General features: G+C 56.5%; 1 protein-coding gene across 1 annotated transcript in view; it reads right to left on the bottom strand.

Moving 5' to 3' along the window:
* The window catches only part of ARHGAP23 (Rho GTPase activating protein 23), a gene marked incomplete at its 5' end in the record, with an annotated part of 125606 nt that extends 111465 nt beyond the window's left edge, over positions 1 to 14141 (bottom strand). Inside the window, one exon of the mRNA XM_084615792.1 lies at positions 14010 to 14141. Coding sequence (XP_084471918.1) covers positions 14010 to 14018 — 9 coding nt within the window. The remainder of the gene's footprint in view (positions 1 to 14009) is intronic.
* Between the last annotated feature and the right edge of the window lie 6643 nt (positions 14142 to 20784).

Genomic DNA, 20784 nt, shown 5'->3' with positions numbered 1-20784 from the left:
ATCTAATGGGGCTGGACATAGCTGCCCAGCTGGATTATAAGTGCAAGCATCAGCAGACGGGGCACTACCTGGAGACACGAGTTCTATTCCAGTGACCTGCTGCCGGGTGACCTTGGGCAAGTCGCTTCCCTGACCCATGCCTCAGTTTCCCCTCCTGCCCTGGATCTGTCTTGTCTATTTACACTGTAAGCTTGTTGGGGCAGGTGCCTCTGTGTGCTGCACCTCGCACAACAGGGCCCTGATCTCAGCTGGGGCCTGGAAGCACCTGGCAGCACGGGGCCCGGATCTCAGCTGGGGCCTGGAAGCACCAGGCCCGGATCTCAGTGCAGGGCTGCTAAGAGCTACTGCGATATCAGTACTGACGAACCACTGACATCACTTCCTGCAGCACCTTGCTTTGGGCCAGCCCCCTCCCACCCTGCAACCCTGTGCCCATGGGAGACAATCTAGTTAGGCAGGAGTCAGGAAGAGCAACACAACCAGGGCCTGCTGCTGTGAATGATTTACCTCTCACGAGGGACTGCCCGTGAAGCAGACATCTGACATACCCCGCCCACGCCCCCATGCAGGGGAAAGTCTCTGGGGTCTTATTTTATCCTCTTTCCCCACAATACCAGACGCACTAGTATGGGATGAAGGAGGGAACTGCCAGCCCAGCCGGCCCCAGCCCCATCCTCCCTTGAGACCCTTTTCAGGAAACCTCAGCACCGTATTTCAAACCTGAGGAACAATCCAATCTGATCTCCAGCCCTTCCCGGAGCCCAGTCAATGGGGACAGCCCTAGACTGCGTGGAAGGGGGAGCAGGGAGTCTGCCCAAATGCCACCTGCTCACATTTTCCATCTGTGAATGCCAGCCCCGGTGCCCCCTCTTCCCGTCCTTCTGCAAGACGGGAAATGAGATCACATCCTGGCCATCAGTTAGCAGGCTAATCCCACAATGGACAAACTCCCTCCTCCCCGACAACCAGTCCACGCTTCCCCCGCTACTAATCATACCAGCATGGGCCCTCCAGACACAGAGCCACAAACACATGGGAAGCGCCTTGTTCTCTGGGTGATCCCTGTGCTGTACCAGGCTGATACATAGACATCTCTTCCCCTTTTCAATTCATGCGACTCCAGGAGCTTTGTGGTCATGTCTGTGGGGAGGCAGCATTGCCTAGTAATTAGAGCAGGAGTCTCAGAATTAGGACCCTGCGGTTCTATTCCCAGCTCTGTAAGACATGTGGCCTAGTGATTGGAGGGGGGGGGCTGGGAATCAGGACTCCTGGGTTCTTGCCCTGTGGGAGGGAGTGGGAGCTAATAATTAGAGTAGCAGGCTGAATGCAGGACTCCTGGGTTCTGTTCCAGACTCAGCCACTGCCTCGCTATGTGACCTTGGGTGAGCTCCTTCCCCACTTTGTGCCTCAGTTTCCCCATCTCTAAAAGTGATGAACCACCCCTTTATAAACACAGTTTTGGGGTCCCCAGTGGGGAGGTGGCTTGGTAAGTCAGACTAGATGACCACAGTGACCCTTCTGGCCAAGGCGATTTGATTGTTAATTATCTCCATGACTCGCAGCCTTCTGATGGGTGCAGGCTGGGTCAAGGCCCTGAACTGAAAGTAGCTCAAGGGCAAGGCTGTGCAACACGGGCGATGCCCCGGGACCCCTTCCAGACTCAGAGGAAGGAGGAGACTAACACCCCCTCGCCCTCATCTCCCCGATCAGCACATGGCTTGGGGACTGAAGCAGCTTTGCAGCGTGTGGGGTTGGTGGGCTTCAAAGTGGTGTCGCACTGAATTTCCCAGCCATGAAGTCCCAGTATGGGCACAGAAAATACAGTAGGAGGGAGCTGGGTTGGGAGGTGTCGTCACGACAGAGAGTTACTTGCGGCTCGAATCTCTTTGCCCCCAAACACCTATCACTGTAGCCAGGCCGGGGACGTGTCCCCATCAGGGGGCTAGATGCAGCTATGGCAGGGAATGAGTGGCCTTGAGCTCCTAATGGATCTGTCCCATCTGGGCCTGCTCCTGCGAGATGTTGGACCTCTTGGGTGCTTGTGAGCATCTCCTCTCCGGCACTCTACTCCCTGCGGGAAGGGGCTGGCAAGGGAGGACGAGACCCAGAGGCTCGCGTTCCCCAGAGCTGCCATCCCAGCACAGCCGGGTGGGAGACTCCGATTGCTCTAGGGCATATTCCCTCTTCCCAGCTCAGAGCCTCACCCTAAACCACCCCTCCGCACCCGCTCTCAGGGGCACTTCAGTCTAGTGCGTAACAGTGCAAACCCTCCTCCACCGTCTCCTCTTGCAGCTCAGAACATCCCAGGGCCCTTCTGAGCCAGGTGGCACCAAGACCCCAGAGCAGAAATATGAGACATACACAGTTTGGATTCAAGTCAAGATCCGAATCCAGGGTTTTGTTATAGCCCACTAGACGCGTGGGGGTGCTGGGCACAGAGCTGCGGGTGCTGGGAACGCCTGGAATGAAATCTAGGGGAGTCCATGCAATGCCGCCCCGAGCCTGTCTTCCCCACAGGAGGGAGGGAGGTGGAAGCTGGAAGGTTTCTCCTCGGCAAGGACATTGTGGGTGGCGAGGGACGGAGTCAGGGTCCCTGCTGCCAGGCCGGGAGCGCGGAAAGAAGGGGTGGGGAACAGCTGACACTCGCATTCGGTGGAGAGAGAGAGAAAGAGAAAGGGCCCCCTCTAGTGAGGGCTCGTGTGAGATGCCTGCCAGCGGGCAGGGGGGACTGGGATGGGAGGGGGATCCCACTCATTCCACGGGCACCTGGGGGATTTGGGCCCCCTCAGCGCTGGTTTAAGGCCATCTCCCGTCACTGGCTTTCCGCCAGGGCTGCATTTGGCCCCAGCAGGGTGGTTAGTTTGTTTTCTTCCAAATCCCTTTCCCCTCCCCCTCCTCCCTTTTATTTTTAGTTAATTTTCTCTTGGGGGCCAGCAGGAGACTGAATCTCCAGGGGGAATAAAACCAGAGTTCCCGCCATCGGGGCGGCCCCTGCTGTCTCAGCGGGGGCTCCTCAGGGGGTGGGGGTGTTGTCTGGCACAGCGCCCCGCTGCCCGTGGCATGGTGGAGGGGACACACCCAGCACATGGTTACCCAGTGGGGCTTTCTGCTGCTTTGACCCTGAATGTTGATTCCCCTCTGCTGATTGGCTGTTCGCTTCCACACCCCCCCCCCCGTCTGCTTCAGACTCACTCCTCCCTGCCCCCTTCTTGCCCCCACCCCCGTCATTCCAACCCACCCCCATCGCCAACTAATTCCCACACCACAAACCCCTCCCACAAATCAAAGGGAAACAAGCCAACACAACATGATGGTTTTCAGCCCCTTCTTGCCCCTGCTCGTATGTTATACCCTATCTCCCCAGCCCTGGGTCTGTCCTGTCCATTTAGATTGTAAGCCTTCTGGGGCAGGGACTGCCTCTCAGACCATGTCTCGACTAGGAAGGCCTTGCCAGTGTAGTTATACCGGTATACTATCCCAGCAAAGCGCTCCTCGTGTGGACACAGCTTATACCAGCCAAACTGAGCCCCCCTGAGTGGAATGGGCAAAAGCACATTCCGATATTAGCTGCATCCACACTGGTAACTTTTCCCAGCACACCCCTATTGGCCAGGGATCACACACCTCTTCACACCCCGACCCACATAACTACACTGGCAGAAGTCTGTAGCGATGGACGTACTCTGCTTGGCGCCCAGCACAATGGGGCCCTGATCTCCAATCCTAGGACTTCCTAGGCCCTATGGGAAACAAGCAAATAGTTAATACGAATAACAGTAGCATGCACAGCTGGGGTTCCACGGCAGGGAAGCCAACAACTCTCTCCTACCTCTGCTCCCACAGCAGAGATGGTTATGGCTAGTCAAGATCAGAAGCCCCTGTTGTGCTGGCAGCTCTACGGAGCAAGAGACAGTCGCTGACTCAAAGCACTTGGGTCGTCGAAATAGATCAAACAAGTAACGGAAGGATTATTAGCTCCATTTTCCAGATGGGGAAGTGAGACCCAGAGAGATGGAAGGCAGATTTTCTAAAGAGCTCAGCTCTCATTTAGGCACTTAAGATTTGCAAAAAAAAACCCAGCACCCAATGGGCTGAGCTCGTTTGAACATCTGGGCACTTATTGAAGCATCAAGGCAGTGCTAAGCGCTTGTGAACGTTCTGGCCCGCGGTCACTAAAACTGAAAGAATTCTTTAAAATCTCCAGCCTTGCCAAGACAACAAACGCTTTGCCGACACAGCTGCACCACCAGTGCTGCCCGGTGTAGACGCAGCGTTTGCTGACCGTGACCGCTCTTCTGGTCGAGTAACGCCCCCTCCCCGAATGACATTAGCGATCCTGAAAAAAGCACTCTTCTGGCAGGAGCATCTGCTCTGGGGGTTCTGTCAGCAGAGCTACCTTGGCTGGGGTGTGGGGGGTTTCACACCCTTCACTGACATAGCTATGCCAACAAAACTTTACAGTGTGGGCCTGGCCTCAGTTACCAGCTAAACTAGGCAAATGATGCAAGGTAAATTTCACGTTAATTCTAGTCAGTTTCTCTTTGGGGCGCTTCTGCACTATAGTGGGGGTAGCAGTGCTTGAATGTAGGGCCTGAGAACCAGGAAAGGAAATGGACTAGAAGCAATAATGAAACCGAACAGCTTATTCTGAAAACTTTGCAGGGGAATATTTGCGTATTCAAATGAAACAAAAACTGTTTACCCTGGATTTTTAATATTTTAATGAATACTGTTTAAAATTAAGAAAAACAAAACACAGCCCAGCAGGATACTGTCACTTTTATACCTGCCATAGCCGCGTCCACACTAGAGGCAATAACAGTGGAGGTGTTTCAGTAGAAAAATCACTCCCCCGACCGGCTTTAAATCCGTACAAAAACTACGAGTGGAGCAGACCTTAGAGGGGAATCCAGCCCTTAAACCAGATCCCCCATTGCCCTGCGTCTTCCACAGTCAGTCACACCATTTATAACACTCTGCACCGGAATAAGCAGCAACGCAAAGTTAGCCAGTTGAGGCCAAGCCCAAGTGCGGGAGATATATAGGGTGGGTTGATAAAAACCACCATGCCTCATCTCCGCTAGGATTTTGCGGGGAGCTAGTTACATCAGTGTAAAAGCCATGCCTTTTTCACAGTGAGGAGAAAGCCCTAGGTCCTCTGTGCAGTGATTTACACCTTGCACAAAGAAGGTGTAAAATGGCACCAGATCAGAATGACAGGTTTCAGAGTCGCAGCCGTGTTAGTCTGTATTCGCAAAAAGAAAAGGAGGACTTGTGGCACCTTAGAGACTAACCAATTTATTTGAGCATAAGCTTCCGTGAGCTACAGCTCACTTCCTCGGTGATCAGAATGGTAATCTTCACCTTGCGATGATTCAAATAATGACACACACCGCAGGTCGGTGGACAGTCAGGCCCGTAGGGGGAGCGTTTCAAAATTGCCTAAAGGATTTATTCACAGATTCCAAGGCCAGAAGAGACCACTGTGATCATCTCATCCGGCCTCTTTCATAACACAGGCCAGACACCTTCCCTGAAATAATTCCTGACTGAATTAGAGCATCTGTTTTACAAAAAGATGGTCAGAGCACAGTTCCCAGTGAATGTCATGGGGACACAGGCATGTTTTAACATCTCCTTCTGTGGGAACAGAATAACACATTGGCTGTCTTAAGACATCAATTCAAGAAACAAACTGGATTTAAAATAACTTCATGAAAATAGTGGTCTGAAAAATTGTGTGCGCACACGCGTGTGTGCAGGTGCGTAAAAGTGTAAGTGTAACAAACCCTAAGTTTGGATCCAGGCTGTTTCTCTACAAACATCTAAGTGAGGATTCTGATCTCCCTTACACCAATTTCATACTATTTAACTCCACTGGGCCAGACTCTTAATGGGTGTCAATCAGCTATGCCAATTTACACCAGTGGAGAATCTGTCACGTTGACTTTAATGGGGCTGATTTACAGTAGCGTGACTGAGGTCAGAATCAGGTCCCTAGTGTGTGGTGAGTCCTTTCTCCCAGTGGGTTCAATCCTGCAAGGCGTAGAGCGTGCTGGCCCCAATCCTGCCAAGCACTTAAATCAATGGGACTATTCCAGTGCTAAAAGTGAAGCTTGTGCTTCGGGGCAGGCAGGATCGGATCCAGAGCGCTCAGCACCTTGCTGGCGGAACCTCACCGGAAAAATATCCCTGTCGAGCCCGAAACAGGAGACGCAGATGGGGTGTGACCCCCAAAACACCCAGAGGCAATTTGAGACAGCTGCGCAGCAAGGAAAGAGTTACCATGGCTCCCTCCCCCGTCCCTTCCTCTCAGCTCAAGAGCTCAGCCCACATGGGTGACTATGGGAAACTCGGATAAACAGGAGAAAACCTGGCTGGCAAACCTAGGGTCGGGGCTCTGCTTGGCACCTGAGGGCCTGGAAGCCCGAATGGAAGCCTCTTAAAGGAACCACAGTGAGGGTCCTAATATGAAAAATCAATAAAGGCAGAAGCAGTCTGGGGGTGGAGGGCATCTTCCTGCATTCCCCCCGGCCAGCAAAGTTACAGACACGCTGGGGAATGAAAGGCCGAGCCCAGCTGCTTTATGGGGGGGGGGCAATTTGCTCATGGATTGGGGCATTCCTAAACGGAGGCGTTTTCGGGCTAAAATGGCGCCACCTTCCCACGTCGCGGGGGTGAGCGGGGGACGCTCTGCAGGGACTCCAGGAGGACGGAGCCCTGGGAACATCTGTTTGCTCCCTGGCAGCCTCAGAGCCTTTCCACGGCTGCCATCAGTCATTTCAATTATTAGCGAGAGATAACAAGCAGGCCCGGCCGGAGTCCAGGGCTATCCCTGGCCACGTTATATCACAGGATAACGCACCCCCAAGCTGTCCAATCGGCGAGCGAGCCACATGCCAAGCTGTTTGATCTCACTGCCTAAAATTAACATGAGCCCCAGCCAACTAGGGCAAAGGGAAGGTGCCAGGGCGGCCCGATGGGGAACTGCCCTGCAGTGCAGCTGGGTGGCGGGGAGGTTATTTTTCCACCCTGGAAAGAGGCCCTGAGACACTTCCAACCGGCGGCAGGGGAGCTGGGGAAATGTTAGGCTCTAAGCAAAGGGAAGCTGCAAAGGCCGGGACCAGGGATTCTGTGAGGGTCCCAATTAGCCGACCCGCATGGGCTGCACCTTGAACCTTTGGGCAATCAGAAATCAGCAGAAGAGCGTATTGGGCAGGTGTGGGGGTCCGGGTCCTACTGAATAGGCAAGAGCTGCCCTATTCGTACACGAGCACAGCCGGTTTAACCTGCAGCATCCCCCTGCTATCCCAGCCCTGAGTCCCCCCGAATAGCTCTGTTAATGCCCTTCAATCCCAGCCCACAGCCCTCTCTGCTCTTCCAGCCCCATCTATATCCCTCAATCCCCATCTGCAGCTGCCCTGGGCTCCTCCCATCCATCTTTGCTGATGCTCCTCAGTCCTGACCCACGGCCCCTGGGGCTCCATCCCAACTCCCCTGCAGCACCTCAGCCTTGACTGCACCCACACACATCCAGGGATGCATTGTCACACAGTCCGCACAGGCCGGTTCACGTAGTCACACGTGGCAAGGACACATGTTCACAACCATGCATACTCACACACACAGCTTCCCAGAGCGTCACACACTTGCACATCACATCTCCTTCTACACGCACACACTATACACGGGATTTCACCAACAGACAGCGGGTCGACACGCATACAGCACGCCACACACAGGCATGTTCAGAGGGCCCTTGTGCAGGTGTCATGCATGTGCTGTACACACAGGCTCTCTCTCTGTCCTCACACACACACACAACCCTTCTCACACTCTCCCACCCCCTAAGGCTTTGTCTTCATTGGGGAAAGAGGTGCGATTTTTAAACGCGGAATCATTAACATGTTAAAATCCTGATGTACACAGGGCAAAGGGTGATTTTAACACATGTTTAGCTGGCTAAGGTAAACCCTAGAAAGAACCCTAAATGTTGTGGACATAACAGACTCAGATTTAATTCCCTGATCACGGACTTCCTAGGTGACCCTGAGCAAGTCACTTAGCTGCTCTGTGCCTCAGTTTCCCCATCTGTAAAATGAGGGTGTTAGCACTGCCCTGCCTCAAAGGGGTGCTGGAAGGATAAATACATTAAAGATTGTGAGGTGCTCAGAGATTATGGTAACAGCGGTCATATAAGGATGATAGATAGATAGAGACAGCGTACAGTTTACTGTCAGGGAGCCTGGGGTACCAGAAGGGCAGGCTGGGTAGAGAATAGAGCAGTGAAGGCCTGGAGAACTGAGAAGCTGAACAGCTGAAAATACACACACCTGCCTTCAGGGTGTGGGAAGGAGATTCTAAACCAGGCTGCCCAGACTCCATCATAATTACGTTGGCCCATAGAACAGGCTGTCAGGAGAATGCAGCAAAAAAATCCATCATCAAAATTAATCCTTGATGAATTGTTCACCAGCAAGTATTTGCCACCAGGTGCTACAGTGTGTGGATGTGTGTTGCGGCATGGGAGGGAGAGGAACCACGGGGATGTTACCCGGATGCACTAAAGTAAACGTTGCTGTAGATTCGGGTCCAGACGTGCCATGAAACGCTCGGGCCTCTGTGGCTAGGGAGCCTGCCCTATCCATTCTGAACAGCTCTTTTATCAGTGCTAGTGTTAAATGGCTGCCACAGTCCACCCCAGAAGTGGATGCAATTCAGTGGGAGGTGAAGAGAGAACTCACGCCAATCGAATCAGCTGATCGATACAGCACATAGAATGTGTGCAGAGGGGAGGGGGAACTTGGCAGAAAGGGGAGAGGGGGTAGAGAGAATCTGATGTGTTTGGGCAGCACAAGGGGGCCCCAACCTGGTTTCCTCTCTAACAACTGCTGCAACATAACAGTTAAATAAGGATCACAAGAAGAGAGAGCATGGGGAACTTTGACTGACATGCACTATGTACATGTCAGTCATCATCATTCAGAGCCATCACTCACTCCCTTCTGCCAATTCGAAAACTCACTACCAATAACACCAGAACAGACTGATTGGCTTTGCTGCTACACGCAAGAAGCACAGCTCAGGGCAAGGCAATCCGGCAAACCAGGAACATTAGAGACGTCACAGCCCCACAAGTGGAGCCGGTTGGGACTCGGACTCTCCGGTTCTGGGGAAATTCTGACCTTTCGAAATCTGGTTTGGTTCCGAATCAGAAGGAAAACAGGCAATTTCAACATTTCCTGCAAAACGGAACTACCAAAAATGTGACTCCAAAACCATTTCACGTAGAAAAAAAATGCAAAATTTCATGTGGAAGCCAATTGTGGGTGCAATCGAGACGGGTCCACGCGACCTTTCAGTTTTGACAACCCTGAAGGAAAACTTTTGTAGGAAAACTTCCAACCAGGTTTTCCTACTGGGCACTACCAAGCCCATGTTCACCCTCTACAATGACACTTGGAAGAATTAGATTTTTATCAAGAAACATGAATTTCGCCATACGCCCCCCGCCCCCCCAAGGAATAAATATTTTCAGCAATAATAACGGACATTCACAGAGGGACAATGGAAGAAGAATACGGCTTGAGAACTTGAGTTTGATGTAAGGACATTTACGTAACATCTATTTTGGCTCACGACGTTTGGAATTTGTGTTATAAAGCTTTAACTTTTGTAATCTTAATGTCGGCTGCCATTAACTGTTGCCTGACTCTCCTCTGCCACCTGTGGAAATATACATCAGTAAAAATAAAATAAAGTGTGAAGATAAACATTGATACTATCGGTCAAAATTGAATTCTGCCAAGCCGACCTACCTGAAGAAGAGCTCTCTGTAGCTCGAAAGCGTGTCTCTCTCACCAACAGAAGTTGGTCCAATAAAAGATCTCACCTCCCCCGCCTTGCCTCTCTCATATTCTGGGACCAACGCGGCTACAACAACATGGCAAGCCTATCAACTGTCCTATTCTCTGCATCTAGCTTTCAATGTTCCAGGTGATAGTGATTTTTCACCTTAACACATAATTCCTACCTCTGTCTTAGGGGTTTACGTGGCTGCCGTGGCCTCATCCAGCTCACTGGCAGGCAGTTTTCCTGATATTCAGCCTGAGTACATCTAGCAGCCCCAGTCCCGGCGCAGGTCACCATTGTGCTAGGAGCTGTACAAACATGGACAGTCCCTGCCTTGCCCTGTTACAATCAGAATTTTACTTTTCTTAACTGCCTCCTGTTTCTCCCAGTTACAGGCTCCCAGAGAGCAGTTCTGTCCAATGCCCTCCTTGGGCAGCCCTGGGGACAGTGGAGCCCTGGGTTCTAATCCCGCTGAGCCCCTGCATGTATTTGGGCATGTCATTTCCCCTCTCTGTGCCTTCGTCTCATCACAAGAGGGGAAGAATGCTGATCTACCTCATAGGGGTGCTGTGTGGCTTGGGGCTGAGATTTTTAAGGGAACCTAAGGGGGTCAGGCTCCCAATTAAGTGGGAGCTGGAATTCCCTTAGGCCTTTTTCAATCGTGAGCACTTTGAGACCTCTGGATGGGGGTGCCAGGAGCCCAAGGTGTCACTGCTGTAGAGGAACTGAAGCGGGCATCGGACTTGGCCAACGTTCAGCCAAGCCATACCGGTTATGGGCTGGGTTCTGCTCTCAGTTACCCTGGCGTAAATCCAGAGCGAGCCCACCCAACTTCCCGGTTTACACTGAGCACAGAATCCAGGCCAGGGCTCATCCTATCGTCCCTCACAGGCCAGCCCCTTTGTCCATCTTCAGGCAGGTGCCTGCCTGTCTGATCCCTGGGATAAGAGCCCACTGCCCATGCCCGATACCCACAGCCCTGAATGCCCCACCACTGCCCTTCCCCCGTCACGGGGAACCCTTCGCCTCCCGCCTAGCGGCTCCCAGCACTCCAAGGATGAAAGCACAAATTTCTCCTGCTTCCCAGGTGGCGTGGGAAGTCCTGGCTATATCTGCACCCGGGGAAAGCTGGGGTGCTAGCTGGGATATCTGGGGGGCTCCCAGTGACCTGACCACGCCGCCATGCCAGGGCAGTACCCGCAGGGCAATCGAGCAGAACAGAACAGGGGAATATGAAGTGCAGCAATACAAGGGATTCCAACTGGCATGGGAGGGATTGAGTGGAGGGACACCCACGGGGAGGGCGGGGACAGGGGCAGCGGCAGACAGGGGCATGGCAGAGTGGGGCGCCTTCGGATTTAGGGAGGAGGGGGGATTACTGTCCTCCGGATTCGGGTGACGGGGTGGGGGGCTGCCTTTCATCCTCCCCACTCCCCTCACAGCTTGTTCCAGCCGCGGGGAAGGTTTTCAGGATTCATTCAGCAAAAGCAACATATCATGAGAAGAGGGAGGGGCTGATGCCCCCCCCGGCTCCCCTTCAAACCCACACTAACAACCCCCTCCCTGCCAGAAACCCAGAGATCCTACCCCCCACCCCCACCAAGGAGACTCCCCCACGGCCGCTGTTCTTTGCCCCACCCGGCTTCCATGCGGAGACAGGCCAAGAGAGGCTCCATCCTGCCGCAGCCGCCTCTCCCTTCCCACATCCCCGCCCCCCACCCCGCTGCCACAAAATGGTGGCGGCTGCCCCCCCAACTGCTGAATGTGGAAGTACCCCAATCCCCAGAGCCTGCTCCATCGCCCCACAGCACCCCCTGGGGACAGCACAGATGGGACGCACTCGCCAGGGTGGCCCAGGCTGGCTTTGGGCAGGGAGAGGGACCCCTCGCCCCACTCAGCTGCGGGGCACAACTCGGTGGCAGGTGCTTCTCTCCCTCGGTCTCCTCCCATGAGCCGCCAGAGACGGAGGCCAGAAGTCAGCCTGAACGAGGCCACGACCAGGAGCAACAAGTGCCGCTTACTGCAAAGAACTAACCCAGAGCAACCAAAGGGTGGGTGTGCGTGCATTGTGGTGGCCTCCTTTCTAATCGGTGTGACCACGTTTCTATATGCAACAAGAATCTTTCTCTAAGGGGTGTGTGGATGTGCCTTACAAGGGTCTCTGTCTCAAGGTTGCCAGGGACGGCTGTAGAGGACGAGGGTCTCTGATGGGCATGAACGGACGCATGTGCCTGTGTGCAGTGATTGTGAGGGTCTCTGGCCAGTGGGCTCAGATGCCCGCAAGGCCTCCCTGGCGAAGCATCCCCAATACCGGGGCATCTCAAGAGGAAGTTTCCCTGGGTACCATGCTGACTGTCCAGCCGTAATTCCCAGCATGGGGTCAGGCAGCCCCTGGCTAGGTGAGACCAGGAGGGGCCACTCCGAAAACAGCTCTGCTCTCTTCCCTCACCCCTCCCTGGCCCCTCCAGGAGAGAGAGACAAGTGGCAAATCGTGGTTATCTGAAGCATCCCCCGTGCCCCATGACCCACACAGGTCCGGCTAAGCAGCACCGTGTGACCCACGTGTCTCACAGAATCCCTGGTCTGGACCATTCACCCAGAGACAAGCAGAGGGCACATGGCCGGCTGGCCGGCCGGCCTCCCTCCTCCTCCACCAGGCTGGGATTTTGCCTGCACAGAAGCTGAGCTAGCAGCGAGGGGATGTTTATACACCCCTGGGCAGCCAGTCCCCTTCCTTGTATTGACCCCCAGCCCCCCCTTCGCTGACACCTCGCTCCCTCCCCTCATTCCCATTCCTCCCTACACCCCCTACCCACTCCTCCCTAGACAAGCCCCCTCCATGTCCCACACCCTCCCATCGTCTTCCATGCCACCCCCCTCGATACCCCTCCTATACAACGCCCCATGCCCTAGCACCTCCCTATACAAGCCCCACCTCAACTCCCCTGTCTGTACCCCACCCCTCCCCTCCCTCCATACACCCCTCTTTTTTTTCCTCTTGATCTTTTTTTTATCATCATTGTAATATTCTCTCTCTGCCACACACCGGCTGCGTTCCCCCCACCAGGAGGGGTGCTGGGGGGCGGGGTTGGACCAAGCACCATCCTCCTCTCTAGACCCCAGGGTGGCAAAGCTAGCCTGCATGGCATACAGGAGCTAGAGATCAGTGTCCCCTTCTGTGCCCCCCCGCACCTTGCAGAGCGCTGCACCCCAGCCCCCTTGTCCACAGCTCAGCACTCAGCCCTGGCATGGCTCTGACCTGACCCCACCCTACCCAATCCAAAGCCCCACCCTATGCACAGACCCCCCCCACACACAGACCCCATTCAAGGAGATCCCCCATGCATAGAGCCCCACCCTATGCACAGACCCCCGACCCCATTCACAGAGACCCCCCATGCATAGAACCCAGACCCCTCACACACAGAGCCCCACCCTATGCACAGACCACAGACCCCCACGCCCAGAGCCCCACCCTATGCACAGACCCCAGACCCCCAGGCACAGAGCCCCACCCTACACACAGTCCCCAGACCCCCAGGCACAGAGCCCCACCCTATGCAGATCTCAGACCCCATTTATAGACCCCAGACCCCCATACACAGAGCCCCACCCTATGCACAGACCCCAGACCCCCAGGCACAGAGCCCCACCCGACACACAGACCCCAGACCCGCATTCACAGAGCCGCACCCTATGCACAGACCCGAGACCCAGGTTCCCTGCAGAGACCCCCCCACCCCATGCACAGAAACCAGGACCCCACACCACGCACAGAGCCCCACCCTATGCACAGACCCCAGACCCCCGGGCACAGAGCCCCACCCTATGCACAGACCCCAGACCCAGGCTCCCTGCAGAGACCCCCCCCACCCCATGCACAGAAACCAGGACCCCACACCACGCACAGAGCCCCACCCTATGCACAGACCCCAGACCCCCGGGCACAGAGCCCCACCCTATGCACAGACCCCAGACCCAGGCTCCCTGCACAGAGCCCCACCCCACCCCACCCCACGCCTAGATCCCAGCTTCCACCCCTTACAAAGACCCCCACCTCTTCCACAAAGCCACCCCCGCCCGGCTCCGTTGTGTGCACGAGCCTCCCCGGGAGGGGCCGCGAAGCCGCCCCCCACCCCCCCGGCGGTGCCTCCTACCTGCTCCATGCTGCGCCCCTCAGCGCGCCCCCAGGCCAGGCCGAGGAGGGGGGAGGGCGGGGGGCAGCCCCCCGGCACGATCCATGTGACTTTCCTATGGCAGGTCCCCCGGAGCCGGCCCGGCTGCGGCGTCTGCTGCGAGCGCCCGTTCCCCCGCCGGGCGTGTGTCTGTCTGCCCGGCCCCCCAGCCCATCCCCACCCCACCCCACCCCGCGTCCCTCCCCTTCCCCTCCCCGGCTCAGCCTGGCACAGCGCTCACAGGCAGCCCCGGCAGCCGCTCGGCAGGGTCATGTAAGCCCTGCTCCCCCCCCCCCCGCTACTGGGGGGGGCAGCCCCTGCCCCTGCCCCTGCCAGCCCCACCCCTGGGCTCTCCACCCGCCCTGCCCCTGCCCGCCCCACCCCTGGGCTCTCCACCCGCCCTGCCCCATGCGTGCCCCTGCCCACCCCACCCCTGGGCTCTCCACCCGCCCTGCCCCGTGCGCGCCCCTGCCTGCCCCACGCCTGGGCTCTCCACCCGCCCTGCCCCATGCGTGCCCCTGCCCACCCCACCCCTGGGCTCTCCACCCGCCCTGCCCCGTGCGCGCCCCTGCCCGCCCCACGCCTGGGCTCTCCACCCGCCCTGCCCCATATGTGCCCTGCCCCTGCCCGCCCCACCCCTGGGCTCTCCACCCGCCCTGCCCCATGTGTGCCCTGCCCCTGCCAGCCCCACCCCTGGGTGGCGGGACCCATGCCCCTCTCTATGCTGCAGCTCCCCCATCCCCAAAACTCTCCACCCCCTAGCAGCAGATCCTCCCCTTTGCCCCCCAGGTTACCATTATTTCCAGGCCCCCCGTCTCTCCCGGCCTGGGGAGGGCTAGCCGGCCATCCGGCTGGTTGGCCGCTGTGGCATGTCCTCATGTGACTCTCCCCAAGGCGGAATTCCCAGAGCAGTGCCAGGTCCAGGAGTGGGAACTGCAAAAGCGTCCAGGGAGACACAGGGAGATTTAACCCTCTCTGGGGCCAGGCGCCCACACCTCCCCCTTGCCCTGTCCCCCAGGCAGCAGGAGGGGTGCGCTGCCGGCAGGCTGGGCGTGATCTAGGCCCGAGCCTCTTCCCCGGGACAAAGGCAACATCGTGGAGAAGAGGGGGCTGAGCCCCAGTGTCTTGGGAGCAAGTTGCCTGCCCTGCCCTGAGCCAGTGGGAGATGCTGGGGGAGACTCAGGGGATATTGACTGGTTACCATCAGAGAAGTCCCACAGCAAGGGAAAAGGCGGGGCTGGGTGTTTCCCCGTCCAGCTGTGTTGCCCTTCACTTGAGTTTTGCCAGGCATGCCTCACATATGTAATTCCATCTCCAAGCAGGGGTGTGGGTCACTGTCACTCTCCCCATTTTTCAGGAGGGGAAACCGAGGCACCGAGCGGGCCCATGACTAGCCCAAGGCTGCGCGCTGAGTCAGTGCAGAGCTGGGGATAAAAGCCAAGGATCCCAGCTCCCACTCAGAACCCAGGAACCCCTAGTTCCCTGCTGAGCCCACTATCCCCACATGAACCTTGGTTGCCTGTGGGGAAAGGGGAGGGAGGGGAGTATGAACTTGGTTTCATGCCGACTATCTGCGACACCAGCAATTATCCTCCATGAGTAATTTGTTTGCGGTGCGTGGCATGGAAGTCATCAACCCCCTCGCTGAGCAGTTGTAAATATTTGCTTGGTAGCAGCGCCGGTGCCAGAAAGATTTGTGTTATTTGGAAATTCCCGAAAGTCAAAAAATCTTGGTGCAAGCTTTGGCATCTGGTGGACAAGGACTCAAGCGCCCTGGGCTCTGCCACTGCCTGACTGTGTAACCTTGGGCAAGTCACAGCCCTGCTCTGTGCCTCAGTTTCCCTCCCCCACCCTTGGGGTCTATTTGGACTGCAAGCTCTCCGGGGCAGGGATTGTTTCTTGTGGTTTGTGCAGCAGCGAGCACAACAGGACCTGATCTCGGTTAGGGCCTTCAGATAATACAGACACAGCCTCTGAAAGGGAAGCCAGAAAGTGAGCACCAACCCCCCTAGCTGAATCTAGCAGATCTCAGACCTCATTTATAGACCCCAGACCCCCATACACAGAGCCCCACCCTATACACAGACCCCCAACCCCATTTGTGCACACAACGGAGGCTCATGCACACAACGGAGCCGGGCGGGGGTGGCTTTGTGGAAGAGGTGGGGGTCTTTGTAAGGGGTGGAAGCTGGGATCTAGGCGTGGGGTGGGGTGGGGCTCTGTGCAGGGAGCCTGGGTCTGGGGTCTGTGCATAGGGTGGGGCTCTGTGCATGGTGTGGGGTCCTGGTTTCTGTGCATGGGGTGGGGGGGTCTCTGCAGGGAGCCTGGGTCTGGGGTCTGTGCATAGGGTGGGGCTCTGTGAGTGGTGTGGGGTCCTGGATTCTGTGCATGGGGTCTCTGCAGGGAACCTGGGTCTCGGGTCTGTGCATAGGGTGGGGCTCTGTGAATGCGGGTCTAGGGTCTGTGTGTCGGGTGGGGCTCTGTGCCTGGGGGTCTGGGGTCTGTGCATAGGGTGGGGCTCTGTGTATGGGGGTCTGGGGTCTATAAATGGGGTCTGAGATCTGCTAAAAAGGATGAAGTTGGTAGGGTGGAGGGCAGCGCCAGGAAAACCTGATGCCACCATCAGCCTTGGCTTTGTATCTTCACCCAGAGTTCCCATCCATATCAGAGTCAGCATGAGCCACAAGCGTTGCTGTGTAGGAGGCAGGGGGCCTGGAGGCAAGACTTCGGGGGTCTATTCCCTTTCTTGGGTGGGAGTGTGTCATAGTGGGTTAAAGAGGAGGGCATGAGTCAGAACTTGGATGTACTGCTCCAGTCTGTGATTAAGTGGTTAGAGCTGGGGACCGAGAGGCAAGACTTCTGGGTTCTTTTCCCAGCTCTGGGACAGAGTCCAGTCTTGTGATTAGAGCAGGGAGGACCAAGTGTCAAAACGCACAGGCTCTCTTCCCCTCTCTGCAAGGAAGTGTGGTTGAGTGGTGAGAACACAGGCGGGGAAGCAGGACGCCTGGGTTCTTATTGCTGGCTTGGTGTGTGACGTTAGCAAGCAGCTGCCCCTCTGGAAAACAATGGCTCCCCCCACTTGCAGGGGGTGCTGTGAGACTTAATTGAGGAATGTGTGGAAAGGGCTTGGCAGTGGGGTAGAGGCCCAGAGCCACCCAGCTGCAGAGTGAGATGGGGGATGAGGCAAACTTCTTTCAGAACTAGTCAGTTGATTTTTTCAGTCAACAAAGAGGGTCCCGGGCTGCTGGCGTGTTGATGACCAGCCACAGCACCTGGGCACCGAGAGAGCAAGCTCTTTGTGTGAGGATGCAGCCATGAATCGGTGCTAAGTATGCACCAGAAATCGAATCGGGGCTTTAACTCTGAGTGTCCCAAGTGATGACCGTCCGCAAAGTCTGCACTAGATGAGGGGCAAGGGGGAATTCCTGTTGGACCGGAACATGGGGAAGAACGAGTACAGGATTCCTGGGCCCACTTGGAACGGGCTCCGGGCACGGCTGCGGGAGAAGAACCAGTAGTGGATTCCTAGGCCCACCTGGAACAGGCTCCGGGCACGGCCGCGAGAGAAGAACCAGGACTGGATTTCTGTGCTGTTTGGAGATTCGAGTGGCTGCCAAATGCATTAGCAGTGATGAGGCCTTTAAAGCAGAGCCCCGAGCCCCATGCCACCCTCCCCGCTGCTGACACTGGAGCAGCTGCAGCGCGATGCAGAGCAAACAAGCCAGGTCTGCTGACTTGCTCTGAACACGCTGGGCCATGTGGGCAGATGTGCTCCAACTGTACCCACGGCATTCCAGCCGGGAAGCAGCCTCCGCAGGCCCCACGTGAGGAGCCATGTGAGAGGCAGTTCTCTGCTAGCCTTTCCTGGCCCTGGGGTGGGCTCCAGGCCCCAGGGCGAGTGTGACACCCATCACGGGGTCAGGAGGGAGGGAATGGGGATGCTGCCCCTCGGCCCCACAGGGAAAGGGAGTGACAAACCCTGACTGTGTTCTCACACACAGTGTGTGTCTCTCTCTCACACACACAGGGTCTAACACAGATGTACGCTCGCTCACACAATCTCTCTCTCTCTCTCTCTCTCACACACACTGCCTGTGAAACGAGCCCAGGCTGGACCAACTGATCCGAACACTCCTGAGACTCAGGGAAGCCTGGCTTAGATTCTGATCTCATCCGGGCTCGGCTCTTTGCAGTCAGGGCTTGTTTCTAACCCAGACCCCCGGGATGGGAGAGCCCGGTGACCGGGCTGGCCGAATCTTCGCTATTTCTCTGCCCCAGCCCAAGTGCCAGTGGGCAGCTTGGAAGCGTTGGCCAAGCTGCTCTCCTTTGGTAATTTATTTTGCTGTTTCCCGGAGCTGTTTTAAGTGCTCGTTTGGCAGGGGATTCTCTGCCAGGGCTCAGCCTTTTGCAGTCACAGAGGGATGGGCAGAACCAGGGAACGGGACGCAGCAAATTCCTCACTGGCACAGGCGAGCGGAATGTCACAGGCCAAGCCAACTCTAACTTTGCCTCGACACGGCCCTGCGTTCACCGAGGCCCAACTTGTTCCACACCACAGCAGACAGGAGAGACGGGCTGGTGGCTGACGTGCAGGCACCAGGAGGCCTGGGTTCTCCTGGCCTTGCACAAATCACACAGGCTGATCATTTTCAAAAGCGGCCACTGAGTTGGGGAGAGGGGGCACAAGGTTTGAGGGAGTCCAACCTGGGGACTGATCTTCCGGAGCGTCCCATAGCCACAGATCAGAGCAAAACCCGGAGACTCACCCCTCTTCTGAACCATCAGGCCCTTCTGAAGCATCTCAGTTTGGCCACCCAGAGGCAGTGGAAAATCTCAGCCAGGCTCATGGGCGTAAACCATGCTGGGCACTGGGCATTCACAGCAGCCCAGCTGCAGTGGGACCTAAAACCCCCTGCCTAGACAAAGCCTGAGATCAGAGCAGGTCGAGAGTGAGCCTGAGGGTTTCAGAGTGGGAGAGGAAGGCTAGGGGACTTGCCAGGGGACTGACCGTATGTGTGTAGAAGGGGGAACGTGTCATGGGGCAATCGAGGGATGGGTGACCAAGCTCAGCAGTGCAACAGGGAGGCGATTATGCAGCGGGCATGTGCAGATGATAACGCAGAGCAAGGGGAAGCCTATGAGATGCCAGCTGGAAGAATGCGGCTTTTGTCTCCCGGCTTATCTGGCTTTGAACCTCCCCAGGAAACGGGGAACTTTGCCGCTTCTGGATGCTAATGAGAGGTTAAAAATAAGATCAGAGCCAGGCGGCCACGTTGGCGGTTCTATACGGCGGGGAGGGAGTGGAGAGGCCGGGCCGCGCCTCTGACAAAGGGGGCTTTATAGCGTGTGCGTGGGGAGGGAGAAGGGGGCTGGAATCCAGGGAAGGCTGGGTGGCTGCGATGCTGCGGGTAGAAAGGTTCCTTCTAGGCAGTCAGGGTGGGCACCAGCAGCTGCAGAGTGGCCTCCTGCCCTGACCCTAACACCCCCTCTCCCCCCAGCAGCATGCAGGGGTGCCACATTCTGCTTTTCCTCCTTCCTTGGCGAGCGGCCTGGTCGCTCCCTGTCTCCAGGTACCAGCGAGGGTTGGGCGTGGTTGTGTGCCCACCAGTGCCCACGTGGCATTCCAGGACAGCTGTTGGGAGGCAACTTCCCACTGCCACCTCTAGCCCGTAAGCATCACCTCCCCAGCTGGCCAGGGCTCCAAGCACCCGCCCGCACAAGTGGAAGAACTTGTGGCCCACTAGGGCTAGGACCATTTATACCGGCTGAAGATCTTCCCTTCTCTTCCTGTGCCAAGGAGCCCGGCTGCTCACCTGACCAGAGTCATGGCAGCCCGCCTTTTCCAGCCCCCTTTGAGCCTCCATGGTTGTAGTTTTGGGTTCAGAACTGCCGCCCGTCACTGGGGTATCTGGTCCCATTCCACGTTGCTAATAGCCATGCTCCTAGGGGTGCTAGGTGGACACTTGCTTTTGGGATGCTGCATGGGCAAGGGGGCTTTGGGGGTGGGACGAGGCAGCAAAGCTGTATCGGAGGGGAAGATTTTACAGCCTTTCTGAACCCGGCCGGACGTCGCCCGCTTCCCTTCCAGAGGCTGATGAGACGACTTCACCCTCTGCTCCCCCGGGGCTGCAGGATGGGCCCCAGGACTGCACGTGCCTGAGGGGGTCATGACAGGCGATGCACTCTCCAGCATGCTGGGATCCCAGCCCCGCATTGGGGATAAGGACAGTTACAGGTTCCTGGCTGGCTATTAATTACTGGCTAGCCTACAGTGTAGATTGTATGCTCTTTGGGGCAGAGGCCGTCTTTTTTCTCTGTGTTTGTACAGCACCTAGCACAATGGAGTCCTGGTTCACAAGGAGGGATCCTATGTGGTACCGCAATGCAAACAGTAAATAATAAGAATGCAGGGATTGCAGGCTTACCCGTCTCAGAGACAGTCCCCGGTGGCTGTTCCAGTCATGGCACTGGTAGCCTCGGCTCATCGGCTACCATAAATCTACCCCAGCAGTCCAGGCACGCTCCAGAGTCACCAGGAGATGTTGGTAGCTACATTGCAACGGTGCCCTGTACAGGAGGTTGGTTTGGTTTGTTATTAAATTGGGCGTGGGCCCTATTTCATCTGTCTTCACCGGGGTGGGTAAAGGAAAGCTGGGGAATAGGTTCTGTGTTTCTGCTTCTTTCTTACTTTAGAACCATCTGCTAAGGGCCCCAGAGCAGGAGTAGGGGGCCTTCCCTCCCTCCCTCCCTGTCCTGG

The sequence above is a fragment of the Lepidochelys olivacea genome (genome assembly GCF_965140295.1).
Source record: "Lepidochelys olivacea isolate rLepOli2 genome assembly, chromosome: 27".
Lineage (NCBI taxonomy): Eukaryota > Metazoa > Chordata > Testudines > Cheloniidae > Lepidochelys > Lepidochelys olivacea.
Note: the sequence above shows the minus strand (reverse complement) of the source record. Positions and strands in the feature narration are given on the sequence as shown.